The sequence below is a fragment of the Tripterygium wilfordii genome, chromosome 22 (genome assembly GCF_013401445.1).
Source record: "Tripterygium wilfordii isolate XIE 37 chromosome 22, ASM1340144v1, whole genome shotgun sequence".
Taxonomy (NCBI): Eukaryota; Viridiplantae; Streptophyta; class Magnoliopsida; order Celastrales; family Celastraceae; genus Tripterygium; species Tripterygium wilfordii.
The window spans coordinates 2,565,212-2,589,513 of NC_052253.1; the positions used below are offsets into that span (position 1 = coordinate 2,565,212).

General features: G+C 37.8%; 5 protein-coding genes and 1 pseudogene across 13 annotated transcripts; 2 read left to right on the plus strand and 4 right to left on the minus strand.

Moving 5' to 3' along the window:
- Positions 1 to 834: 834 nt before the first annotated feature.
- Positions 835 to 3,420, plus strand: LOC119990702 (galactinol synthase 1-like). Its single transcript, XM_038836761.1, has 4 exons — positions 835 to 1,284; positions 1,764 to 2,084; positions 2,726 to 2,860; positions 2,972 to 3,420. The coding sequence occupies exons 1-4, from the start codon at positions 949 to 951 to the stop codon at positions 3,194 to 3,196; spliced, it is 1,017 nt and encodes a 338-aa protein (XP_038692689.1). The 5' UTR covers positions 835 to 948; the 3' UTR covers positions 3,197 to 3,420.
- On the minus strand, positions 3,236 to 10,499 carry LOC119990701 (type 2 DNA topoisomerase 6 subunit B-like). Of its 2 annotated transcripts, XM_038836759.1 has the most exons (14): positions 10,373 to 10,499; positions 10,115 to 10,223; positions 9,700 to 9,771; positions 9,425 to 9,451; positions 8,871 to 8,979; positions 8,712 to 8,787; positions 8,568 to 8,588; positions 8,004 to 8,176; positions 7,192 to 7,336; positions 5,982 to 6,175; positions 5,744 to 5,873; positions 4,695 to 4,968; positions 4,272 to 4,393; positions 3,236 to 3,624 (listed from the first exon to the last, which is right to left on the minus strand). In XM_038836759.1, the coding sequence occupies exons 1-13, from the start codon at positions 10,406 to 10,408 to the stop codon at positions 4,389 to 4,391; spliced, it is 1,371 nt and encodes a 456-aa protein (XP_038692687.1). In that variant the 5' UTR covers positions 10,409 to 10,499; the 3' UTR covers positions 3,236 to 3,624; positions 4,272 to 4,388. The 2 variants fall into 2 exon arrangements, with proteins under 2 accessions (XP_038692687.1, XP_038692688.1); XM_038836760.1 differs by lacking the exon at positions 9,425 to 9,451.
- Positions 10,500 to 11,336: 837 nt separating this feature from the next.
- On the minus strand, positions 11,337 to 15,191 carry LOC119990431. 5 transcript variants are annotated; one of them, XM_038836337.1, is made up of 6 exons: positions 15,041 to 15,191; positions 13,411 to 13,539; positions 13,158 to 13,322; positions 12,541 to 12,663; positions 12,166 to 12,309; positions 11,337 to 11,957 (listed from the first exon to the last, which is right to left on the minus strand). In XM_038836337.1, the coding sequence occupies exons 2-6, from the start codon at positions 13,528 to 13,530 to the stop codon at positions 11,511 to 11,513; spliced, it is 999 nt and encodes a 332-aa protein (XP_038692265.1). In that variant the 5' UTR covers positions 13,531 to 13,539; positions 15,041 to 15,191; the 3' UTR covers positions 11,337 to 11,510. The 5 variants fall into 5 exon arrangements, with proteins under 5 accessions (XP_038692265.1, XP_038692268.1, XP_038692266.1 ...); XM_038836340.1 differs by having other exon boundaries at positions 13,158 to 13,316; positions 13,411 to 13,536; positions 15,041 to 15,183; XM_038836338.1 differs by having other exon boundaries at positions 13,411 to 13,536; positions 15,041 to 15,181.
- Positions 15,192 to 15,771: 580 nt separating this feature from the next.
- LOC119990429 (probable nucleoredoxin 1) lies at positions 15,772 to 19,275 on the minus strand. Its single transcript, XM_038836331.1, has 4 exons — positions 18,998 to 19,275; positions 17,543 to 18,022; positions 16,965 to 17,444; positions 15,772 to 16,734 (listed from the first exon to the last, which is right to left on the minus strand). Exons 1-4 carry the CDS (start codon positions 19,094 to 19,096, stop codon positions 16,075 to 16,077), a joined length of 1,719 nt encoding a protein of 572 aa, XP_038692259.1. The 5' UTR covers positions 19,097 to 19,275; the 3' UTR covers positions 15,772 to 16,074.
- Positions 19,276 to 19,466: 191 nt separating this feature from the next.
- Positions 19,467 to 20,275, minus strand: LOC119991363 (annotated as a pseudogene).
- Positions 19,983 to 24,026, plus strand: LOC119990430 (transcription factor bHLH90). Of its 4 annotated transcripts, none has more exons than XM_038836334.1 (8): positions 19,983 to 20,119; positions 20,991 to 21,170; positions 21,246 to 21,324; positions 22,059 to 22,127; positions 22,213 to 22,770; positions 22,860 to 23,093; positions 23,253 to 23,429; positions 23,699 to 24,026. In XM_038836334.1, the coding sequence occupies exons 2-8, from the start codon at positions 21,154 to 21,156 to the stop codon at positions 23,765 to 23,767; spliced, it is 1,203 nt and encodes a 400-aa protein (XP_038692262.1). In that variant the 5' UTR covers positions 19,983 to 20,119; positions 20,991 to 21,153; the 3' UTR covers positions 23,768 to 24,026. The 4 variants fall into 4 exon arrangements, with proteins under 4 accessions (XP_038692262.1, XP_038692261.1, XP_038692260.1 ...); XM_038836332.1 differs by lacking the exon at positions 19,983 to 20,119 and adding an exon at positions 20,173 to 20,893; XM_038836335.1 differs by lacking the exon at positions 19,983 to 20,119 and adding an exon at positions 20,176 to 20,548.
- Positions 24,027 to 24,302: the final 276 nt, after the last annotated feature.

Here is a 24,302-nt window from a genome sequence, read left to right on the forward strand (position 1 = left end):
TACATCACATGCACTTGATTTCAGATTGTTCATGGTGGGTGGCTGTGGACGCTCTTATTACGCATAGATATTTTATTGGCCTAATTGTCTGACTGATATGCGTAGTTTGTATATTATTGCACAAACTTGATGAATTTATCAAATCCACACCCAAAAAATAGTGGCTGCAGATTTCATCCATATATATATATTATTATATATATATCTATCTGGTAATTGGCAGCTTAAATGAATATTAGTTCGAAAGGCCCACGTCAGCCTACTACTAGTATTCCATTTGTAAACCACAAGCCACCTCCACTGCTTGTATTTTCCACCGTGGATAATGACTTCCACTTCGAGGTACTTTCCTATTCATTTATATTATATTATAGTAATCAATTGCGTCTTTTTGAATGCTATACTACTTCCTTTTTTGGCTATATATATATATATATATTTGGATACTTATTATGTCGAATTTGAGTCTTAGAAGAATATACTTAATCATAAGAATACAATCTCATCCCTTCAATATAATGATAAGGCTAAAGATGGGATCAGGATGTGCCCTTTTACAATAACGATGTCCATTCATTATTATTTTTTATTTTGGAAAAAAAAATCCATTTTTGTAATACTCTACTAAAAAAAAAGGAAAATAAAAAAGAGGCTTCTTGGAAATGAGTGCATTTCAATTGTCCACACTTTTAATTCCACATCGGATTGGAATAACCAAATTGATGTACGTTTGGATTGGTTTTTCTAACATCAATTTCATTTATAGTTCATTTAACATGCATTTACAGTACATTTGACGCCTATATAAAGGACCAATGACCTCCACTCAAGAACTCAGGAACAAAGGGTTCGTAAGCAGCAGCATCTTTGAAAGAGTTTGCTTAGCTTACTTTCCAAACACTTCCTCAGCACAACCAAATCACAAATTTCTCCTTCTTGATCATCATCATGGCCCCTGAAGTTCCCGTCGGAGTCTCTTCCGGTACCGGAAAGGTTGCTACATTAAACACAGGCTACTCAAGGAGGGCCTTTGTGACATTTTTAGCTGGTACTGGTGATTATTGGAAAGGGGTTGTTGGATTGGCTAAGGGGTTGAGGAAGACCAAGAGTGCATACCCTCTGGTGGTTGCAATCTTGCCTGATGTCCCGGAGGAGCACCGGGAGATCTTGAGGTCTCAAGGCTGCATCGTTCGTGAGATTGAGCCAATCTATCCACCTGCAAACCAGATTGAATTCTCTATGGCTTACTATGTCATCAACTACTCCAAGCTTCGCATTTGGAATGTAAGTTTATATAAAGTACCCCCAATAAGCTCTTACTAACAGTTTATTGGTCACGTTCAAGTTTTCCATTCCAATAGGCTTTAGGTTTGACTAGAATACCACGACAACCCAACCAAAACACACGCTTTTTTTGGTAACCGAGAAATCACCCAGTTAAACATGCATTTCGAACAGTTGAGTGGGCTTAACCTCGGTAGTCAGAACAATTCGCACCAATCAGTGACAAGTAAGATTGAATTGAAATCTCTATGGGAAAGGGCAGGGCAAGGAGTCCGAAAGTGGAACAAGCTCACGAAACCAAAATTCCAAGAGAAACCCTACTCATTTTTTTAAAAAAAGTCAAACCCTGTCTTTCTTCTTTTCCTAGATGTGGTGGACAAATTAACACTGATTTTGATGGAAGTTGTGACTAATTGTTATTGTGGTTTGGAAGGCATGGTATAGTATTGATAGATATATTCATGCATGTGTGGTTTCAGTTTGAGGAGTACAGCAAGATGGTGTATCTGGATGCGGACATCCAAGTGTTCGAAAACATAGACCACCTCTTCGACATGCCCGACGGCTGCTTCTACGCCGTGATGGACTGCTTCTGCGAGAAGACGTGGAGCCACTCGCGGCAGTTCTCCATCGGATACTGCCAGCAATGCCCCGATAAGGTCACTTGGCCCGCCGAGATGGGCTCTCCTCCTCCTTTGTACTTCAACGCTGGCATGTTCGTCTTCGAGCCTAGTCCTTTGACCTACGAAAGCCTTCTACAAACTGTCCAGATCACCCCGCCAACCCCCTTCGCTGAGCAAGTAAGTTACCATCTCTAACATTTATGCCGAGTTAAAACACGCAGTTAGTTATCATACGTTGACGTGGTGCGCCAAAATCAATGGGACGCACTAATTCACATGCGCTTATGCATTTTTTAGATTTGAATTACAAATTATCCCTCTCTTTAATCACCTACTCATCCATTGTCACCACACTCTAGTGAATTGGCACCATGCTGTTAATTATGATACATCACATCATCATGTGACATGATGTGCCAGGACGATTGAATAATTTCTCGCTATAAAAGATAAGTTTAATATCAACCTTTATTATGTTCACTCACCATGCAACAACATGTAGTCATTTCCTAAGACGAGAATGGTGACCTTAATGATTGCTTGTGACTTTGGTATATATACATATGTATTATTATTATGTAATAAAATCATCACAAATTACACCGGAATCATTAGTTAGAGTGGTAAAGATGATGTATATCATCTTACCCTTGTGACCAGGATTCTAATTCCCTTCCCTGTTTCAAAAAAATCATCACCATAAATTCATAAGAGTCTCCATAAAAGACAGAAGAGCATAAAAGAATATTCCAAATCAAATATTATGTAAGGAAGAAATCTAATTTTCACTCTTTTTTTTTTTTTTAATTGTTGGACAGGATTTCTTGAATATGTTCTTTGAGAATACATACAAACCAATCCCTCTTGACTACAACCTTGTTCTAGCAATGTTATGGCGCCACCCCGAGAACGTGGACCTTGACCAAGTTAAGGTTGTCCACTACTGTGCTGCTGTAAGTACATATATTTACTATTCTTCCTTCAAAATTATTTACTTCATCAATTAAGTTCATATTTTAACCAGTTTTGGTTATTAAATAAATAAATAATATATATATATATAGGGATCAAAACCATGGAGGTTCACAGGCGAAGAAGCCAACATGGACAGAGAGGACATAAAGATGCTTGTGGCAAAATGGTGGGATGTCTACAACGATGAGTCCCTGGATTTCAATGCCGAGAACTCCCCGGCGACAGAGGTGGCAGAGACGTTCTCAATACCGTCGATCATGGCGTCCATTCCGGAGCCGGTCATATCCTTCATTCCTGCACCCTCTGCTGCTTAATTAGGTCTACCAAGAGAAAATAAAGTAGGGTGTGTGAGATATCTAATAGTGTGTGTATCCTATTTAGGCTACTAAAGGGCCATAATCTTGTTTGTTATGGGAATAATCAATACATAATGCCTATATACTGATGTAACCCAAATAAACCTAGAAGGAGCAAAATGTAAATCTTCTGCTTTGGAGATTATATATACATATATATATAAACAATGGAAAATCAAGTATTTCTTTTTCTTCCTTTTTGTTTTTTTCTCTTATTGCATGTTCTCTGAACGGCATCTAAAGACACGTGGCAGCATTTTGACGGGCAATAGAACTGATCTGGGCAATCTGTGAAAACAGACAATACGTCCACCTTTATTGGATGATTATTGAGCGATTAGATTCCCAAATGGACCAGCCATCGAGTTTTGTTTTGTGAAAAGGACCTGAAATGGGGGCTACAAGTAAGCAATATGGTGGTGCTGACAAGTATATGAGAGTTGCAACAAAGCATGTATATAAGAACAAACCCATGAGGCCATGAATAAATTATCAAAAATTTGAGCAATTTAATTATGATGTTTAAGTTCCTTCAGAGTTCTTGGTAATATTATTTTAGTTTACGATCATCATAATTCGTCCTAATCAGAATGATAGCAATCATCATGATGATGCAAGTAGTTGAGAAAACTATACTGCATAAACTTCACATCAAACTATCCAACCGCTCCAAATTGAACAGAACGGGGAATACATCCCTGTTTTTCCATTGCGCAGAAACCTATTTTCTGATAAACACCATGTGAATTCCAAAGTGTGATAACTGATAAGCTGTTATGACAATTGACAAGAGGTATACTTCTATATGACATTTTTGTAAGATTGCTGCTACTATTGTGTTTGTGGTAAAAGGATACCAATGTATGTCATGGTAGTAAGAAACTCTGACTACAAATCCTCAAGATCTTTCTTATGTGATCATGTGGTCATTTATACTAATTACATTGTAAGATTTTTAGTACCTTATAAACATGGAATGATTTCCAATAAAGTTGTAGTAAATGTAAGGAGGAGTTAAAAATGACATCCTTACCTTGTAGCCCGTAGGAGTTATATACTTTGCCACCTGACTTGTGCCAACAAGCATGAACAGGATGAATTTTGCTTCCTTTAGTGAGCATTGTTAGGCTACTCTTCGTCCTTCAAAAATTCAATCTGAAAAAAAAGTTGCAGGCTTCAATAGAATGCAATCAAAACTGTAATTGTGCAAAAGCCTGGATTATCTTAGGAGTATAAACATGGGAGGACCAGGGTACTCAATGTCAGTACAGCACAATCATCAGCGAACTGACGACCTTATGGTCACAACAGAAACATATTCAACTGATAACAGGAATTGATTATTTTAAATCAAGAATGGGTTAAAAATGCCAGAGATACATCAGAAACTTATATGCATGTTAAGAAGCAGCATTCATCAATCCCTAGGAAGTGAAGGAACTGTATGTATCCTCACCTTCTTCATATTCATAGTCCTGGAAATCCACTTCCTCAAGGCAGTCATCTTCAAACAGAAATGGTGCTGAATCTTTGCTCCTCTGGGGCTTCCCATCATTCATATCAATGACTGAACATATCTTTTCCTTGATACAATTTTCTACGGTTACACCACCAATTTCTTGATATTGCAAGCCAAGAAGAGAAAGGCATTCTGCTTGAAAGTCTGGATCATTGGATGACGAGATCAACCCAGAAATTGTTCTAGCAAGATCAGGAGCATAACTGCGAATCTGGGGATAAATGGCAACTTTCAAAAGCCAACACAAAAACTAGGGGAGAGAAGCTATCTGACGAGGATGTCTAATTGATCGTAGTTAATGCCTAAAGTATTAGCAGACAATTAGCTATTGGAAAGAAAAGGAAACCAATAAAAAAATCACCAACGTATAAGGGTGTGACATCTACTTCTAAGGTTTTGTCAGTTGACAAAATAGGAACAGGAAATACAGTTTATTGATCTCGGACTCGTGTACATTTATCTACTATTGCTTCCTTGATTTTTTAAATTGGAAACCCATTGCTACATTCACGAAAAGCTTCCCGGCCTTACTGATGCTGTTCCAAAAGTGCCATCACCACAAATCTAAGAAATGCACTTGTGATTTTGTTTATGGAAAAGGGAAGAGCACCTAAAAACCAGATAGAAGTCCTTACATAAAATGCAGATATTTTGGATAATAAGTTTTAATGGCAATGATTTGAGAGAAACAAATATGCATTTGAAAGCCTACTTATTTACAAGTTTTTAATAACATATGTCCATAAGCCTTGGGAACACAAATCTAAACGGGATTTGAACATCAACACACTTTTCAGTTGCAGAAATGATATTAAGAAAAATTTCTTCATAGATACATCTAAAGATTATTGAATGTTTAAGAAATTGGTGGAAGTGTACACTGATGTTTATTGATGCCTCACAATATTTAGCAGTTCTTTTTCATAGAGGTCCCACTACCTTGAGACTTGGAAGACAAAATAAATCTACTTGAGACAGAGACTTACCTTTAGGGCATGTCGACTCGAAAGAACTCCAGCATGATTCTCCTTCAAATCATCCAGTGCAAGTTTAACTGCCTTTTTGATCAAACTCTTATTATTCTGGATCTTTTTCCATACCGGTGGTATCACGGCCTTGGCAACAAGTCAAGGAATTCATAAAACAAACAACTATCTACAACCATATTTATAATCCATCTTACCAATAACTATAAAGAAAATTCAAATAACATAAGTCGGATATTGCTCATGGTAACAATGTAGGGCAATATCTATATGAAAAAGTGACGGTAAGTTGTCCCATTCGAGTTGTCCTTGACCACCTTGATTCACAGCACTGTCCAAAGTTAATCCATAACTTTTCCAGTCAATGCCATTAAATGCATTACAAAATGACTGGGTGATTGAAGAAGGTGAAAATTCTTCAAAATACAAAACCTGTAAATGAACAATATAAGGAGATCAAATTCAAACATAAATTAAATGTGATGGAATATAGAAAAACGTAAACAATACTTAAAATAGCCAATTTTGTACGGAGTGAATGACAAGATTTTTCTTCCTTTGGTATTAATTTGGTAAGCATAATCCCAACCATACTTTCAGATGAAAGTTCTCACAATTGAGCTTGCAAAGGATGCTCCAACAAGGTGGTTTATACGGAAAACACAAGTTGGTATCTTTTCACGTATAAGTACTTAAATTATGTTTTACTTCAAAAGTGAATTTTTTTTTACTTCTATTTGGTGCATACTTTCATTAATCAAGTTTCCATATCGAAAATTCCACATTCACAATGGCTTCTAAGATTAAAATCACCTGCATCAATCCAATCCAAAGTTGGTGAGATACCAATAGTTGAACACCTACGAAGCAAATTTGAGAATCTCCTCTCAAATTTTTCTGTGACTTAACCAGGAATAAAAATTCTAACACAGACTGCTCCCTCTCAATGCAATCCTTTTGCTGAAGCACAACTTGAGTACCTTAACAGCAGTGCCTCCTCCAAAAATGATATTTCATATATCCTAAAACTGGAAAAGAAATTAAGTCACAATCTAACTGGTCAATGAGTTGTTTAACTTAGTTCGAGACTTTGACGAGGTTCTATAATACAGACTTATCCAAGCATTTCATATAATACACAGAATCTATATGCATACACATATAGACTTGATGATGTGTGTTGAAAAAAGAACTATTAGCTCTACGCCATTCAAAAAATAAATGAGGCCCAAGCAGGCGACAATTATATATTTAAACATACACGTATGCCGTTCACCTTTCTGCAATTAGTAATTAGCCTATGAATTCTCAGCAAAAGTGTTTAACACTTCGTTGGTAAAGCATGAGCCTCTTACATTGCATATTCACCAACATATCTACTACTTGCAATTTAAGAGGAAAAAAAGTAAGAAACTGAAAAGGAATAGAACTGGAAACAAAATAGAAACCTCTGTTTTGGCCCCGCCTGTACTAGAGCAAAGACTGGTGAATTCTGATTGTTCCCCTATCACAACCACTGCTTCCATTATCAGTCCAGAATTACTACGCCTTCCAGTGCAGCTAGCCATTCCACTTCCAACCTTGAGATGCTCACTAAAAGCAGAATCAATGGAAACTAGGCACGTCAAAATAGATTTCAGAGTATAAGCCAACTGAATACACATTTCAGTCAATTCTAATATTTATAGCTATAAGAAAGCAGTGTGGTATCAGCCAAAAGAATGAGAAAGACAAAAACTAATCTGAGCATGAATTCATGAAATAAACCTCATCTCTCCACATAAGTTACACTAAAGAAAATTAAATAGTTAAAAGAAAAAGATGTACTCTTGCACTGATAACTTGATCATGCATATACACAGGTCAAACTAATTTACAAACAACAGAACTTGGAAGATAAGGTAATCTTAAGTAACCAAATGATGACTCTCCATCATAGCATTATGATGATTGAGTAAAACTTACAATATTCTAATTCATCAATGGAATTATAGTTGACCAAAATGCATTCTCTTCCTAGGTAATAAAAATGTATTCCTGTATGTAGAGATGGAGAACAGAACATGAACAACAATGATCGGTCCTAGATAACTCAGAAAAAATCCATTTGGCCAGGCATTCAGCTCGAAGGAAATTAAATTCACAACAACACTTCCAAAATCTTAGCAGATATCTCCAATTTCAGTTGCGACCAAAGCAAACTGAATCATCCTCCCAAAATGTTGCTATACCATACCAACTTCTGAATATAGAATCATACCTTTCATTCAAACGACATTTGTGCTTCATAACATAATCTAAAAGGCCTGACTTCAAGCGTACAACATTCGAGGTTGAAAATGGCAAAGGATTGAGCTCATTTGCAAGAAAAACATTTTCATAGCGTGACCCAGGAGTATCCCCATGTTCAACCACCAGTTCGCATGCCACGTTCTAGACCCAAAGAGAAAAAAAAAAAAAACAAAGAAAAAAAAAATCATATTGGTTAATCAGTTACAACAGTCAGCCTGGTAGTATAACTTTTCTGCCTGGCTTATGGATTATTATATTTACTTAAACAAAATTTAATGTGCAAAACTCTCAAGTAAACGAGAGATTGCTAGAAACAGTAAGATTGATAAATAAATGCACTTTAGTGGCATTATAACCCTTCCATTCACCTGTATTTCAGTGAATGTAAGGAAAGCTTAAAATATATAACTTGTTATTGGCCCAGAAGATAATTGATTTCTTTCAATTATTTCAAATAGTCAATTTGTCCCTCATAATACTTGACAACATAACATAAAATATATAACTTGTTACAGTAAAAATTAAAACTTACAGGGATTTTTAGAATGAGAATCTGCAAAACCACAAGGAAGAATTAAATAAAAGTGGGAATGGAGAAGAGTTTCTTCAAGCACTTGTAAACAACTAGCATTATGTAACAGATGATGTTGAAATCTTCAGAATAAAGTGAGCATACCTTTTCAAAGAAGTTTTTAAACTCACCCAATAAAGCATTGATGCTTTCGGAAATGGAGAGATATACTTCACTTCCGCTGGAAAATAATCAAAAATGATTTATTATATGATAATATTGAACAGAAAGAGACACTGAAAGGAATTGCAGTCTATTACTTGCCTGAATTTTGCACCACTCTTAGGGTTTGAGGGTAGTATAGTCAGCCTCTTGTTCAAATTTTTTTCTCTTATATGTAAATGATAATTATATATCTCAGTATCACATATGCCTGCAACCTCAATGGAACATAGCATAAGCACCAAAAACATATCATAAATCTAAGATTGAAAAGAATGTCATTATGATGGGGGAAAAAATTCTAAATGGTAGCTCAACAAAGATGTACAAAATAACAGTCTGATTTGATGAGGGAAAGAGGAGACTCATCTCGTGACTTCCAAATTCTTGTCTTAGTATTACAATTGTTTTCATGAGATAGAACTAACAGTTCTGCAAATGCCAAATTATTCCAGCCTAGGAAAGTATTAAATGGTGTACACTAGGAGTCTAGGAGCTACTGAACTATATCTAAACTACAAAACTGAACATTGACCACTTCTACTTTGTTCGTAACATCAGTGGGAACATGAGAAATGTTATTCAATCTTTGCAGAAATTTAAAAAGGAAAAAAAAATTAATAAAGGATAATTTATCCTGAAACAGTGGAACTCACCAGTAGTTCTGATAGATAGTATTCCATCTGCACGACAATATTAGATGCAATGACCAATCATAACCAATTTTCCTTTCAGAAAGACTAAAGAAAAATGGATTTAGGCACCAAGAAGTTGTCATCAAAAAGACAACCTAGGCACCAGAGAAATATCAACCAGAAAATTTTTGAGGGTAAATTGAACTATCTTGATTCATTCCATGAGAACATATACTATGTAATTCATACCCACGAATTTGCTTCTTATAATTTGTTATCAGTACATGGCCTCTTACCCCAATTTTCCACACCTTCCCACCTCAGGTCCCGAATCTCCTCCAAGCAGCTTCCAATGCCAGTATCTGATACTGCTCATAATAAAACCAGTGATTTGTAGGAATAATGAAGAGTGCACACAAGTACTAGAACTAGAAGTAATGGAGGACTACTATAATCTTTCAATTTCGTTCACTTATAATCATTTTATTGTAATTGGAGCTCCTTCAAACCAGCTTCCACGTTCTTCCTTGAAGCGAATTTACAGGAAAATACTACACCGTTCTAGAATCCATCAAGGCATGCATCTTCATTGATTCACAAATAAACACATAATTAGATAAATTGCATCTTTCCACCATGAATCTCTCCTCACTTGCTAAGTTTTTCTTGTCATATATTTAGAACTGTACATAAATTGCAGAGATAACTCACTTGAAATCCCAACAACGGGGGGATCGGAAGCCGGAGATGGTTTGAGAACGACTGAAAGTCTGCACAGATCTTCAGATAAGCGGCATCTTTGAAACGCACAAGAAATTAACTGCAAACGCGATTTTCAAAAATCATAATATGCGTGTCAGCATGTGTTTGTGCTTGAGAATATCAAATTCGAAGAGAAATAGCAGAGCGATTTTGTGATTTAAGGCCGACGAAAAAAATAGAACTCTGTTTTGATCAAACGAAGCTCACATGAAGACAAAGCTGCTGTAGCGAAGAAATCTGCATTTTTTGAGCGCTCGAGCTTGAGAGCAAAATCGAAGAATGGGATTCCCGCGCACCTCGTTCCGGTTTTCGCCTTTCAGGTTTTCAAATAAAATTTGAACTTTGAAATTGAGACCAAACGCCATGTCATCAAACATGTTCATATATCTCAGTAAATTAGAGAAATTAAGCTTGGTTGCTTTATTTTTACGATTGAAAAAATTATTTAATTTTTCTATATTTGGTAATAAGGGTATGTTATTATAGATTAGAAATTACAAGATTAATTTTTTTAACTATTTTAATCATATTTTTATGCGCTAAAATTGAATTTCAGTATTTACCCGTAAAATAAGAATAAATAGTGTTGTTTTCACTTTTCACCCATTGATATTGTTAGGATTAACATTTACATTTTCGTGGCTCCCAAACAAAAGATAATTTTTGTGTTGAAGTGTATAATTTTTATTTTCTGGACTATTTTTCATAATTTTAAGAGCTATTTAAAATTAAATTGATTTCAGAAACTTATAAAATGTACAGAAAAATAAAAATAAAGGGTGATCCAAAATTTATTGTCTATCATCGGACTGTCTTTTTTACGGGGTTGAAACCCTAATATTTCATTCTATGATAACAAACATTAAATCTAACGCACAGAAAGAGCTTAGAAAATTACTTACAACCTTAAAGCTAAAGTTATATTAAGCTCACCTGTATATATGTAATATTATTCAGTAATCTTTTAGGGCAAAACTTTGTAACTCCACCATGAAACAAGTAGTTTATTGCCTGCAACTGAAGATGCATTCAAGCTCTATTTGTATTAATGGCACTGGGTATACCAGAACTACTATCATGTAAGGGAAGGAATGACGCCTGATTACCTCACTCGCATACAGGTGTTCTGATAGACTTGAGAAATCTGCATCATTGCAGCTAAAAAATTGCCTGAACCAGCAAGAGCTTCTTCCTAACAGTAGTGTTTCCTGATGCGAGTTTGAAGCCGGATATCAAGAGCGTAGAATAACTCAAAATAAGAATGTCTAGCAGGATACATCTTCAATCATATTATTGCAAAATTTCGACACTAATCGAAATACAATTATTATACAAATGAAGAGCTTTATTCAGCAGATTGTCTTGTAATCTTTTGCTTCGATATTCTCCTCCGCAAGGCCCATCTTTCTTTAATATCACGCGATCTGTTAACTGGATCTTCATCAAATTGACCCTGAAATGCATGATGCTCTCCAGAATTTGCAGCATTGAAACCACCACGGATTCTGGCAGCTTCAATCAACAGATCATGTATTATCATTTCAGTGGTCTTGGTGGTAATTCCCCTAAGGTACCAGGAAATGGGTGGAGGTGGGACTATGGCTGGCTGGATTAATTGTTCCAAGATCACGTTCGACCCAATCCTTCCTTTGCCTCCAGTACATGAATAGTAGTCTGCCAATGTCTTAGGCTTGAATGGCAAGCACATTTTCTCATCAACGAATGCCGGTCCTACTCTCCAGCAACCTTCAAATTTTTTCATGAACCCTGTTTTGATTTGCTTGAACTTCATCTGCAAAACAGACACCCATCAGATACAGGAGAGTTGTGCTTCCCTTTGCATGACTTCATATTTATTTAATTGTGCTTCAATACGAGTTTCCCGTGTAATTTATACAAAGAGACAGATCGTCCTCTGATGTAGGTTATGAGATATTAAACTTGAGAGAACATAGAACTTCATTAACAACCCTAGTGTCAACTGTCAAGTAAGTCCATACCGAGTGATCTTGTCTGTTCTGATCGACTAAAAGATGAACTGAAATGGTCCCTGACCACCAAAGAAATTTCCATAAAGCTGCTTGTTCCAATTCAACCACCTGCCTCAGACCTTCGTCGATTAAAACTTTTCTGGATACCACTTCCTGAGCAAGCAATGTTCTAGAGTCAAAAGATATAATCTTAACGACAAGATAATATTTGCTTAAGAGGAATTATTTATGGAAACAAACACAGCTCATGAGATAAATAGAACCACATCCCTTGAACATCAATTTTTTAAAGCAAAAAACAAATATTCAGTCACCTACTAAGTTCCCACCCTAGGTTTCACAAATTGAACTGAGAGAACTAAAGGATGAAAGAATACTACCTACCTTAATATTCTTGAAAATCCTCTTATTATCAGGGTTAGTCACAATATTATACACTTCATCCGGGGGTAACCCAACATTGACTTTCACATTCAGTAAGCTGAGAGAACCTTTTGGTACAGTGACCTGCAAAGATTAGGATCAGCATTGAAATATTAGTGTCCAAAAAAGATCCCCATTTTCCCCCACAAAGATAATTTTAGAAGAGAGATTAGACGTCGGACATACAACGTCATTGGACAACATTAGGTAATAAATGTTCTGAATAAAAGCTTTTCTACTGAACATATGTTCTTGGCATTATAAAACAACAAACCAAACATACATCATACTTCACTCCTGTATAAATCCCAAGTGGAAGGAACAAGTCGTTGAGCTTTGAACCAATATATGAATAGGCCAACAATGTGTAACCAAAGAAGAGACAGAGAATGACTGATACTGATCTTTTAATGAGATTTTGAATGATCTAAAGTAAAAGATTAAAATACCATATTCTCTTTACTGAATTTATCTCAATAAAACTGTCCTTTTCTAAAGAAATAATTTAAGGGGCCAAACCACCCTAAGAAAGTATTCCATTTGGGAAAGCATGCATTTCATTCTTGACTCTTCCTCACCTTTATTTCTGGAGGTTGATCAACCCATGAAGGATTTTCTTTCCAAGCTTGCAACTGCTTCTCCAGGTCGATCTTATAAGCACCACATAACTCTCTTTCCTTTCTCAGGTCAGAGCTCGTGGAGTTTGCTTCTTCCCCACCTTTAATTAGTTTGTTAAGCTGTGACTGACTCAGTGTAAGGTTTTCATTAGTTTCTCCAACAGCCCAGCAGAATCACAAAAATTAAAATTATACTTCAAGTAAGACGACTAACCAGACTATTCTGAAACTTGTGAGGAAGCTGCACAAAGAATGTACGAAATGCTGGATCAAAAGCCTTGGCACCTCCATTTTTCGTGCTCTTATGAATTCCAGTATCTTTTGACTCACCCATTGAAGTCTTCTGTAAAAAGTATATGAGGTGCTTGCCAAAACACTGTTTCTTAATGCAAAAAGGATATTCCAATAAGAAGCACCAAGGGCAAACCAGACAAGTTACAAGATAGATAAGCTAATGCTATCCAAAAAATTCCTATCAGAACTCCAAAGTTTAACAGTGCTAAGCCAACTATCCATAAAGTAATCAACAGAAGTTTCTTCTTCAGTTTTCTATTCTTAGGAAGTACTTCCGATCCCTCCTCGAATCCATTTTTCTTTCCAATCTCCACCACTAAGAGAACCAACAACCCCAACTTGCATGTATTGAACAAATATAGTATAATCTAACAAGAAAAATTTACATATGTGCATTTGAAATACAATTAGCCCTCCAACTAAAAGATTTATAAGGCCAAGCTAAAATCTTGAATAGGTGAAGATGAAAAAAGGTCATTCAAAATAGAACTGAGCTAATGACAACATTGGCTAGGAGGAATGAAACAAATCTAGCCCTACAATATAAGAACACGATGTACAATCAAGATTTCTTGTGTTTATTTTGTGGCCCAATGGTAGAGTTGCAGACAAACATGTGGACTAGTGGTAGAGTTGCAAGGATGTAACCTATAGGTCACAAGTTCAATTCCTGTAAACAGACTCTCCACATATTATGTTGGAGTAAAGTCTGCGTACATTATGCCTACAAGAGTCTTGTGAATAATAGTTGTTTTACAGGTGAACATGTGATCAAGTAGTAGAGTTGGAGTGGTGCAACCTAGAGATCATAGGTTCAATTCCTAGAACAATCTTTCCACATATTATTTATGGGTAAGATCTGCATACATTCTATCTGTCCCCAACCCCCTTCGATCTCGCCCATTGGGGGAGTCTCGTACACGGAGTTGTTTACTTACCTACTTACTACGTTGATGCTCATATGCCATTCTTGCACTCAGGTCCTGACTAGTTCAAAGACAGAACTTTTCTATCCATCAGCAACAGAGGAACACACCAAACGACCATTCACTATGCTCTATATCTCTATGGTTATTAAGACATGGTTTCTTATACATCCAGTTCACAAAATAGATGGAGGTGAGCTCAAGAACACATAACACAGTGGTAGGGCAATCCCCCAAGGATCTTACGATCCTGGGTTCTATTTCTACGGGAGGGAGGAGTGGGGATCGCAATAGCTGTATGTAGTTCAGTCATTAACCTTCCATAAGAAAGAATAACCCAACAACTGCCACAAAGAATTAAGCAAGAAAAATTATTCAATGCACAAAGCAGTAATCCTGCGCCCATGATACCAGTGTTCAATTCACACCTCCAGCTACAAAACCCAAATAAATTTGAGGCACTAAGCACGAGACAAATCAGGTCCACAAAAAAAGAAATCATAAGCCAAGCATCGACAATCACTGACTACAATGAAAGTGTAAAAAATTGGTGAAGAAGAAAGCAGGACAGCAGGATCTTCAATTGCAGCATAAGACTTAACCGGGAATGTTGAAAAGGCATACCTGAGAGTAATCCACAGTGCGGATCTATCTTTGGAGGAATATTCATTCCACCCACCATGGATTATCAAATAAAAGTGAGACCGTAAATGCTGAATCATCCAAGTTCGGAGTACTTTCTAGAGTTCTTTCCTACTTTTCTTTGGTCTGGCAGAGCACGTGACGCTCGTGATGGTACATGCACAGACGCAAAGGGGTTTTGACTTTTTGACTCAGTAATTTACTAATTTTGGCTTTGGGAAACCAATACAACGCAGCCGATCTCAGGGGCCCCGTGTGACGCTACTCCACGTGGAGAAATTTGCGCCCGTAATCTTGTCAAATCCATTATTTTAGTATTCTTTTAATAAAATTATTTATGTGTTTTTCAATGCACACAAATAAGATATTCTCCGCTCTGCACTATGACATGCATGGATTTGTTCCTCCAAACCCAACGCCTCAACGTCTCATTTAAACTCGGAAAATCAGTCTAATACAAAGTCTTATTGTATTAGGTTATAGGAATTCCTTATCTATTAACCTCTCATTCATTTCTTAATCAATGTGTATCTCAACACCATTCTCCAGCACTCCAAATCAGGCTAATGCGATTCCACTGGAGGATCCATACAAATTAATACTGATTCAAACCACCTGACAGACGTATCAGAAGAGGCTTCAAGAGGAGGCATGTTAAAACATAAAGACCTTGCAATGAAGAAATGCACCACTGAAGTTTAAAGAGGAAACTATAACCAAAACCTACACAATACCATAACCAAGATGATATTCAACATGTTCAAGCCCGAAATGCAACTGCCTTTATTACTAGACCAGTGGAGCTGTGGAGGTAGGGAGAACCTCGTCGCACGCAGAAGCCTTGTATAATAATGCAGGTGGAAGTTTAATACACGCAAGTCCACTTATAGATCTGATAAAAGATAGTAGCTAACAAGATAGGAGGCTCACCAAGCTCGGAGCATTATTGTATCATTCATGAATACATACTATAACTAAGAACCACGACTGTAGATGAAGATAAAAAGTTCAACTTCTCAAGGCTTGTAGCAGACCGCTCCGTCACATATCCACTCTTCTTTCTGACTTTGCTCCTTCTGTGCATCATTTTTGGTTCCTTTATCTTCCAAAGCACACTCGGGATGAAGATCAAAGTCACACTCATCGCAGTTGAATGACCATACATGTCCATCTTTACCACAGCCATCACATGTATAAACTTTACGGCGGGTAAGCACAAGCTCGTGCTCTTTATGAAGCACATGGTAAACCTTCTCAGGCCACCCCTTCACCATCTCCTTCTGTTCCTTTTCAATCTCCTTTAAACGCTCATCAGTGAAAGGATAAGCATCAGCCGCATGCTCCATAATGAGATTTCTGGCGTCTGTTGTCAGAGTCTTGCCAGAAGGTCCAATAGCTACAAGCATGGGGATGCCATGGACTTTGAAACGGCGAGACAAAGTTGCCTTCCTCTCATCACCAAAGGGTAGCGCCAACCATGGCATTTCTGAAAAGTATTCATCAAAAGCAGCCTGGTCCCTGTCACTTGAGATGAAAATAATTTCAAACGCAGCATCCTTTTCCTTAATCTTGTTGTATGCTTCAATAAGAGTAGGCAGAAATGCACGGCATGGTGGACACCAATGTGCTGAAAAATAAAGGAGGATGTTCTTCCCCACCAGATCAGCCACCTTAACCTGAAGAAGCAATGTTTTTATTGTCAATAGCTAGAGGCAATTTTTCCTGCCACATTTCTGAATACAAAAGTATTCTACTTTGTTAACGCAGGGGCATAAGAATATGATGGAAACATCTACAAGGAAATCAGCAGGGACACATCTATGATGAGATCTATCAGATGGCAAACGTTAAATACCTAACAGAGACTATAAAGGAGTTGCCAGTTTCCAAGAAGTCAAAATTTTACCTTGGCACCATCCTTCCCAATAATGAAATCCCGGTCATCTGATACCAAAATTGACTCCAGGGTTTGAGCTTCTTCTCTTTCTTTCTCTATCTCTGCAAGCTCTGCAAACTTCTCTGGGGTAAACGGATATGCCTGAATTCCATGTTCTTCAATGGCTTCAGCAGCATTCAGATGGAGAGTTTTTCCATCTGGTCCAATAATAACCACAGAGGGAACAGTAGAAAGCTCAAAGTGTCTGACCAACTTCTCACATCTCTTGTCCTTGAAGGGCAATGCCAACCAAGGCATGCTTTCAAGGCATCCTTCGAAGGATTCGTCATCGTCATCAAGTAATACCAACACAATTTCAAATTTCTCTCCCTTGGCTTTCAATTTCTCATAAACCTGAGCAAGCTTTGGAGTAAAATCAGAACAAGATTCGTATGTAGACAATGAGAAATACAGGCCTACTGTCTTCCCTTCAAGTTCAGAGACTGGTATCTAGCATATAATGAAGAACAAAAGTTAGTATTTTACCCCAGACTAGATTAAAGGAATAAATTGTCATTCAAATAGGAAGGCACTGGCATTGAACTTGCCTTCTTTCCATCACATGAAATTACAAAGTCAAGTGAGCGGAAGACGAGGATGGATCTTAAAGACTGATCCCTCCTTCCTGCTTCTTCTTGCTCCTTTATTTCGTTGATTTTTTCTGGTGTAAAAGGGTACCCTTCAACTCCATATTCACGAATAATCTCAACCCCACTGTCACTCAAAACTCTACCATTTTCATCAAGGATCACAAGATGGGGAATTCCCATCACTTTGAACAGCTCATCTAACTTTTCACGTGTGTCTGAATCAGAAAATGGGATTGCAAGCCATGGCATCTTGGAAAAGTACTCATTGAATGACTCATCATCTTCATCCCCAGAGACAAAAATGATTTCAAAATCACCCTTGGAAGCTAGTTCCTTGTATACTTCCATCAAAATCGGTGTGAATCGGCGACATGGGCCGCACCATGATGCTGAAAAATAGAGCGCGATCTTCTTCCCCTTCAAGCTGTCAATCTTAACCTGTAAAATACAATTCTTTTTCAAACATGGATTAAGTAAAACATAAATATTCATTCAGTAATTCATAATATAAATAATTGGCATATGTTTATCCAGGAATTGTCAATCTCACATCCGTTAGGTGTAAGCCACCGAAGTGGTTTATAAGTGAAGATCCAGTCCCTCTCAACCAAGAGGGCCCTTTTAAGGACAAAACCATGCGGGCCTAAAACACAAAATGGACAAAACCTCTTCGAGTTGTTTAGGTTGGATTTATGTGGTGCTCTCACGAGTATCCGAATTTATAACACGAACACACTGATAGAATATCGAAACAAATGCAACTTTCTCAGATCCTAATACTTGAATCAGCAAATTCTCTAAACTAAGTAACTGGCTCCAAGAAATATACCACTCCTACTCCATCAACTCCACCTTCAATGTGAAGGAACCCCACAAAAATTATGCATCTGTTGATGACATGAGGTTATGTGGCCCTGGCCGCCATCAACATAGAGGTTGAACCTCCGTGTCTTAAACCCTTGACCTCAATGGTGTGGGGGAGAGACACTACCACTACACCAGCTCAACAGCATCTCCATCACAATTCATTGGCATACAACTCACAACACGCATAAACAAATTAAGGATGCTTATTTCCAAATATTTCATCAGATCAGACTTATAAAAGGTGACCTGGTTGAATTGAGTAGACCACACTCAACTTAAAGTGCCTAAACTTTTCAGCGCATATAAGTACTCAATTCTGGTGAATGGGCTTTTTTGAACAACAATTAATCCCAATACATTGAAAAACAAAAATCCCTTGTAGTAAATATATCGTCGATAAACTCAAGTTCTTCTTAGTACCATTCAGAAAAAGAAAAAATAAAATCTGCTCAGAGAAGAAACCATCGTCGTGGAAGGGTCGGCAAGAAATTCCGTACTAGACCCAAAGAAATCGATAAGCAAATAATCGAGAGATCGAAAAGTTACCTGATCACCGTCGTTACGAACAAGAAAGTCTCGTTCAGAAGAAGACAGTAGCGACTGAAAATCGTGAGCATTGCTGTTCATCATCTCAGTATCTGCCATTGTCGTTGATCTGTGGTATATCTATCGGTTTCAGCTCTGTAAGGTAGCAAATCAAGAAAAGTCCTGGTTCAGACTTTATAGTACTGGTCTAACGGTGTCTTCTAATTGGTTTCTGGAATTTGATTGGGGAGTGGGGACTAAGAAAAGAATAGAATCAAAAAGTCATAGGTCTCTCCGCTGCAAAACGACGCCAGGTTCAAAAAGTTGGAAAAGACAACTCCCACATGGAATTCCGTACAATTTTTTAGTCCATGAAGCCCGAATATTCCAAAATGCCCTTCGTAATCGTATAGTCGTATTCTCCCCCAATCTTCCCGTTCTCATCAAAAATATCGAACAAGTAAACCTCCACTCCGACCGCCGACCTCTTCGGAGTCCCGAAGTTCCCCGCTTCGCATCTCACTACAACCGAAATACACGCCAACTAATTACCCACACTCGCCGCCGCGCCACCAGACGTCGGCCACTCTGTTTTAAATAGCTAATGTAAGGATACAAATTAACCATGAAGTTCGATCTACTTTCCCGTAGAAACTGTAATATAGGAATAGAAACTGTAATATAGGAATCAGAGTAGGTTTAATTGAAGGATCAAATGTGGATGGAGGATAAGAAGTAACGATGATGGACGCTGCTTGCGGTGATGATAATTTGATTGTGTTTGCCAAGTTCAGAATCAACAGAGCTTGGTAGAGATTTTTGATGGCGGGGAGTAGGTGAGGAGTGTAGACCGGATCTTTGAGGGAGATTCGTTTCCAACAGCGATGTAGCCGATTTGATTTGCAGGAATGTGAAAGGATATATTAGATTGGAGCCATTAAATGGAGGGAGTGGGGTTACCGGAGGCTAGGGCTTGGAGGATGTCGTTTGGTATGCCGATTGTGAGGCTGATTCCGGTACCTGCGAAGGACTGAGATGCGTTGCTGTCAATGTCAAACATACGAACGTTGGATTGGAGGATGGATACGACGGTGGATGGTGATGGGAGGTTGTTGGCCCCGCGGCCGTAACATATTCCGAAAGGTGCGCCATCTGCAGTAAGAAATAATTGTTTAGTTAAATTATTATTTATTTACGAGTCAAGTGGCCCAAGCTTGTAGCCGGATCAGAGACTGCACATTGATGGGCTTATGGCCCATAGGGTCCTAGCCCTGGCCTCTCCCAGCCTCTATTACTCATTGGTGAGTTTGGTTCGAATGGGTCTAATAGAAGCCAAGAGGCCCAAGACCCGAGTTGACACGATCTGATTTGAAGCTCGAGTGTGTGTGGCACCTCCTTCATGAGAGAGTGGCAAAGTATATTTAGGCATATATATATATGCATACATATATAACGATATGATGCTTATGAAGCAGTTACGGGTAGTTTTCGCTGAAAGCTTTTGAACATTCAGTATCGTCAGTCAAAACCGCCTCTCTTTCTCTCTCTCTCCCCCCCTCTCTGCAGCTACAGGTATAAAATTCCAGTCTGTCAGAGATATGCTACTGATTAAGATGCTATGGTATCCTCTCCTCCCCCTCCCCCACTGTGTCAAAAGCAAAAGAAGTTGGTTAGCATTGTCGTGCACTAGCATGTGCTTCAATATTTCATAGAGAGACTGTTCTATAAAGGGGGAGACGACACCGAAGGGATCTTTATTAGCATAAAAAAAAGCCTGGACTGTAGAGAGAGAGGTTTTTGTTGATAGTTGGGGAACATGAGGGGATTGGAGAGGGCAGTCGAGTGGCTTAGACCATTTGTTGATCCCAGTGCTTGGGACTACATTGTTGTCTGGAAACTGGGTGATGACCCTTCAAGGTTCTTATTATGAACAACTGGTGTTCCATGAAGTAAAATAGGGGTCTTGATCTTGTTAATTGTGCTTGTGCTGACAATTATTTGTTTGTTTTTTTAGGTTTATTGAATGGGTGGGTTGTTGCTGTGGAGGTGTTTGTGTTAATGTCAAAGAGGAAAAAAAGGAAGAAGAGCAGCATTTGGTTCCACTTTGCAGGGATGCCTACATTCAGCACCCAATAAGGACCAGAGCTTGTGAGGCGCTTGCCCATTTTCCTTCTTTCATGTCTCTCTATTCTGGGTACACTCTCTGTCTCTCTCTTTCTCTCTGCCCACAAACTTAGGAAATCTGACATCCATGCGAACATGACACTAGGATTCATGGAGAGGTGGTGATATCAGCTCAAACAAGGTGGCTTAACTTTGCGGATGCGTCGGATACTCAACCTGCAAATGTAGGCATTTCAGTCTCTCCTCATTATCATCTCTCTTTGTGAGTTTATAGAACGGAACTTTTTTGCATTCAAATGTTTGTTGAGGAGATGGGAAATAGGAGGGACATAAATTTACAGAGAGAGAGAAATTTTAGTTCAATACTTTACTTCCTGCAGAGAATGTAATGTCACCAGATTTGTAGGAGGTGCTGAAATTCTCAGTTAAGAGGAAGCCTTCCCTTCATAGACTCCATCTAATTGGAAAAAAATCTGATTATGTTGTGGCTCTTTTTTCATATTGTCATTTTCTCAGCAACGATACAGAGATTAGAGTACTCATATGGAGATTGAGGTTGATCGTATAATCTGTGTTCAGCACTTGAGAGCATGGCCAGATAAGGCCATTAGTGTTATTGGCGTCCTATACATGGTTATCAGTTTGGGATTATCCATGCACTTGATTTATATTGCTAAAACACATTTTAAAGATCTTTGGTTCTGGATCACTCATATACTCCACTTTGGGATTATTCTAGGGCCAGAATTGTGTACATGTAATTGAAAATCTGTTGAGCAATCAATTAATTTCTTCAAAGTTTATTCATGAAACCGGTGATAAAACATCTCCATCATCCATGGTTACTAGTATCCGTAAAAGGACACTGATTTGACATGCATTTTATCCTTTTCTAACATTGTTGCTTACTTGCTTCCTTCAACATACATTCCTGACTAGATAAATTTGATATTGATAGAAATCAATTGGAACCCAAGTACTGATTCCAGTTATAGGAGGTCTATTTGAGCTCTTTGCTGCAAAGAATGTAAGATTTGTCTGGTTTAATTACAAAATTATAGTTGTGTTAGAGATACCATCATCAAATTATGATATGGATTCTATATTTTCAGATTCCAGAAGATCATAAAACCATAGAGTTAATTACAACTCAATGTGATGGATTCCTAGAAAAAGAAGCTGCTGGTTTGCAGAGTGATACTGGATTGAGCTTCAGACATCAGCTTGATCTACTGCGTGAAGAGGCTCTGAAGAACTTTACACCTCTTCACTTGTTCAGTTTCATTCCCAACATACAATTCCCAACCCCCTCAAACCAATCTAGCATCCCCCTTAGTTTGGAAGGATCATGGAGCAGTTCCAATGCTTCATACAAGCATCCATCACTGGATTTAGATTCGGATTACTTTTCTTCAGATCAGCCATTGAAACAGTCAACTGGCAAATCCTATGGCACTAGAAAACGAAAGTACGGTGGGAACTTATTGAAGCAACAATCCAAACTGATTCCAAATGTGTCTGACAAAGTTGCAAAAGATAAAGCTCAATTGACTAAGAGGCCAGAAAGAGATGACTACCAATCCAAGAATCTTGTCACAGAGAGAAAGAGGAGGCGTAGAATTCAAGAAGGGCTCTTCACCCTGCGTTCACTAGTCCCCAATATATCCAAGGTTGAGCTATTAATATTTGTCAAATGTAGATTATCTAATTTATGGTAATAATGTTGCCTTTGTTTTCATTCTTTGATGAATTTCGCTAGATGGATAAAACTGCTATTCTTGGAGATGCAATTGAATATATAAAAGAGTTGCAGAAAGAAGTGAAGAAACTTGAGGAAGAGCTGAGGGAAACTGAAGATGAAGAATATTGCCAAAAGGACAGTTCACATTTGAAGACTTTGGAGTTAGATGGTGTACCTGAAGTCACCAGATGCTTGCCTCCTACTGAGCACAGCCAACGTTCCTCTGGCATCAGTGAACAGAAAAAGATGGAGGTACTAAGGAATTAGGATGACCTCCCGTTTACCCATTTTCATCGAGAGGACTTCCAAGTTCCAATCCCTTTCCATCTCTACATAAGAGCCATGTGTGATGCTATCTGAACAGCCTTGAAGAGGTACTTTATTTTATCTATTCATTGACTGTTTTCGTAGGTACGAGTTGAAGTGAACCAGATTGGCAGAAGAGATTTCCTAATTAAGTTACTCTGGGAACATAAAAGAGGTGGCTTCCGAAAGTTGATGGAGACTATATATTCTTTAGGGCTTCAAGTTGTTGATATCAATATTACCACTTTCAATGGAAATGTCCTGAACATTCTCAGGGTTGAGGTAAGATTGACTTATAAACTATTTATAACTGGAACTATGGGAAGATTGTTTTGATGGTCGGCTGAAGTAATCAGAGAAATGCATTTGGTGTGCTAAGACCAATATTTCTTGTTCAATATCAAAGTGGACCTCAGTATAAAGGAAGACAATATTTTTTTTCATAAATGCAATCATTTTTACCATAAGATAATGGTTTATATTTCTCTTCTATAAGATAGTTGAATGATTCTCTCACGTATTCCAACCTGATATTGTCTTCATTCTGTCAGGCATGTAAGGGCATCCAATCGAAGAAACTGCAAGATACATTGATCAAGCTAACTGACCATCAAATTTAGAAAGTGACAATGTCCAAAGGAGAAGGCAATTGAGAAGTTTTTGTGGTTTCAGCCTAAAAAGGTCATAACTGACTGAGACGGTTGGTGGCTTGTGCAGCTGTCAATTTTCACTTTGGCTTACATGTAATCCAAATGTTGTTTTTAATATCATATTTGTCTTCTGAGGAACCAATTTTTACTACTGCATGCTGTCTTGTATTTTGCTATTCTCACTTCTTAAAGGAACAGAGTAAAACAAACTTCTTATCAGTCCTTGTTGAATCCATTTCCCATCTCTCCTTATCTTACTCTGATTAGAAGCCATGCACTGCACTCTCACAATTTCACTCTTGAGCATCGCTTTCAGAATTCGTATGAGCTAAGAGTTGTTATACCCACAAGCAAATGACACAATCATATTGTTACAGTTCTGAAATAGTAACATTATAATGTTACTGTCTCCGTACTGTATATTTCCATGTGTGTGTCATTAAAGGATATGTATCTAATATATCTCTGCAAAGATGGTAATTCAATTAAGATAAGCATTAACAGC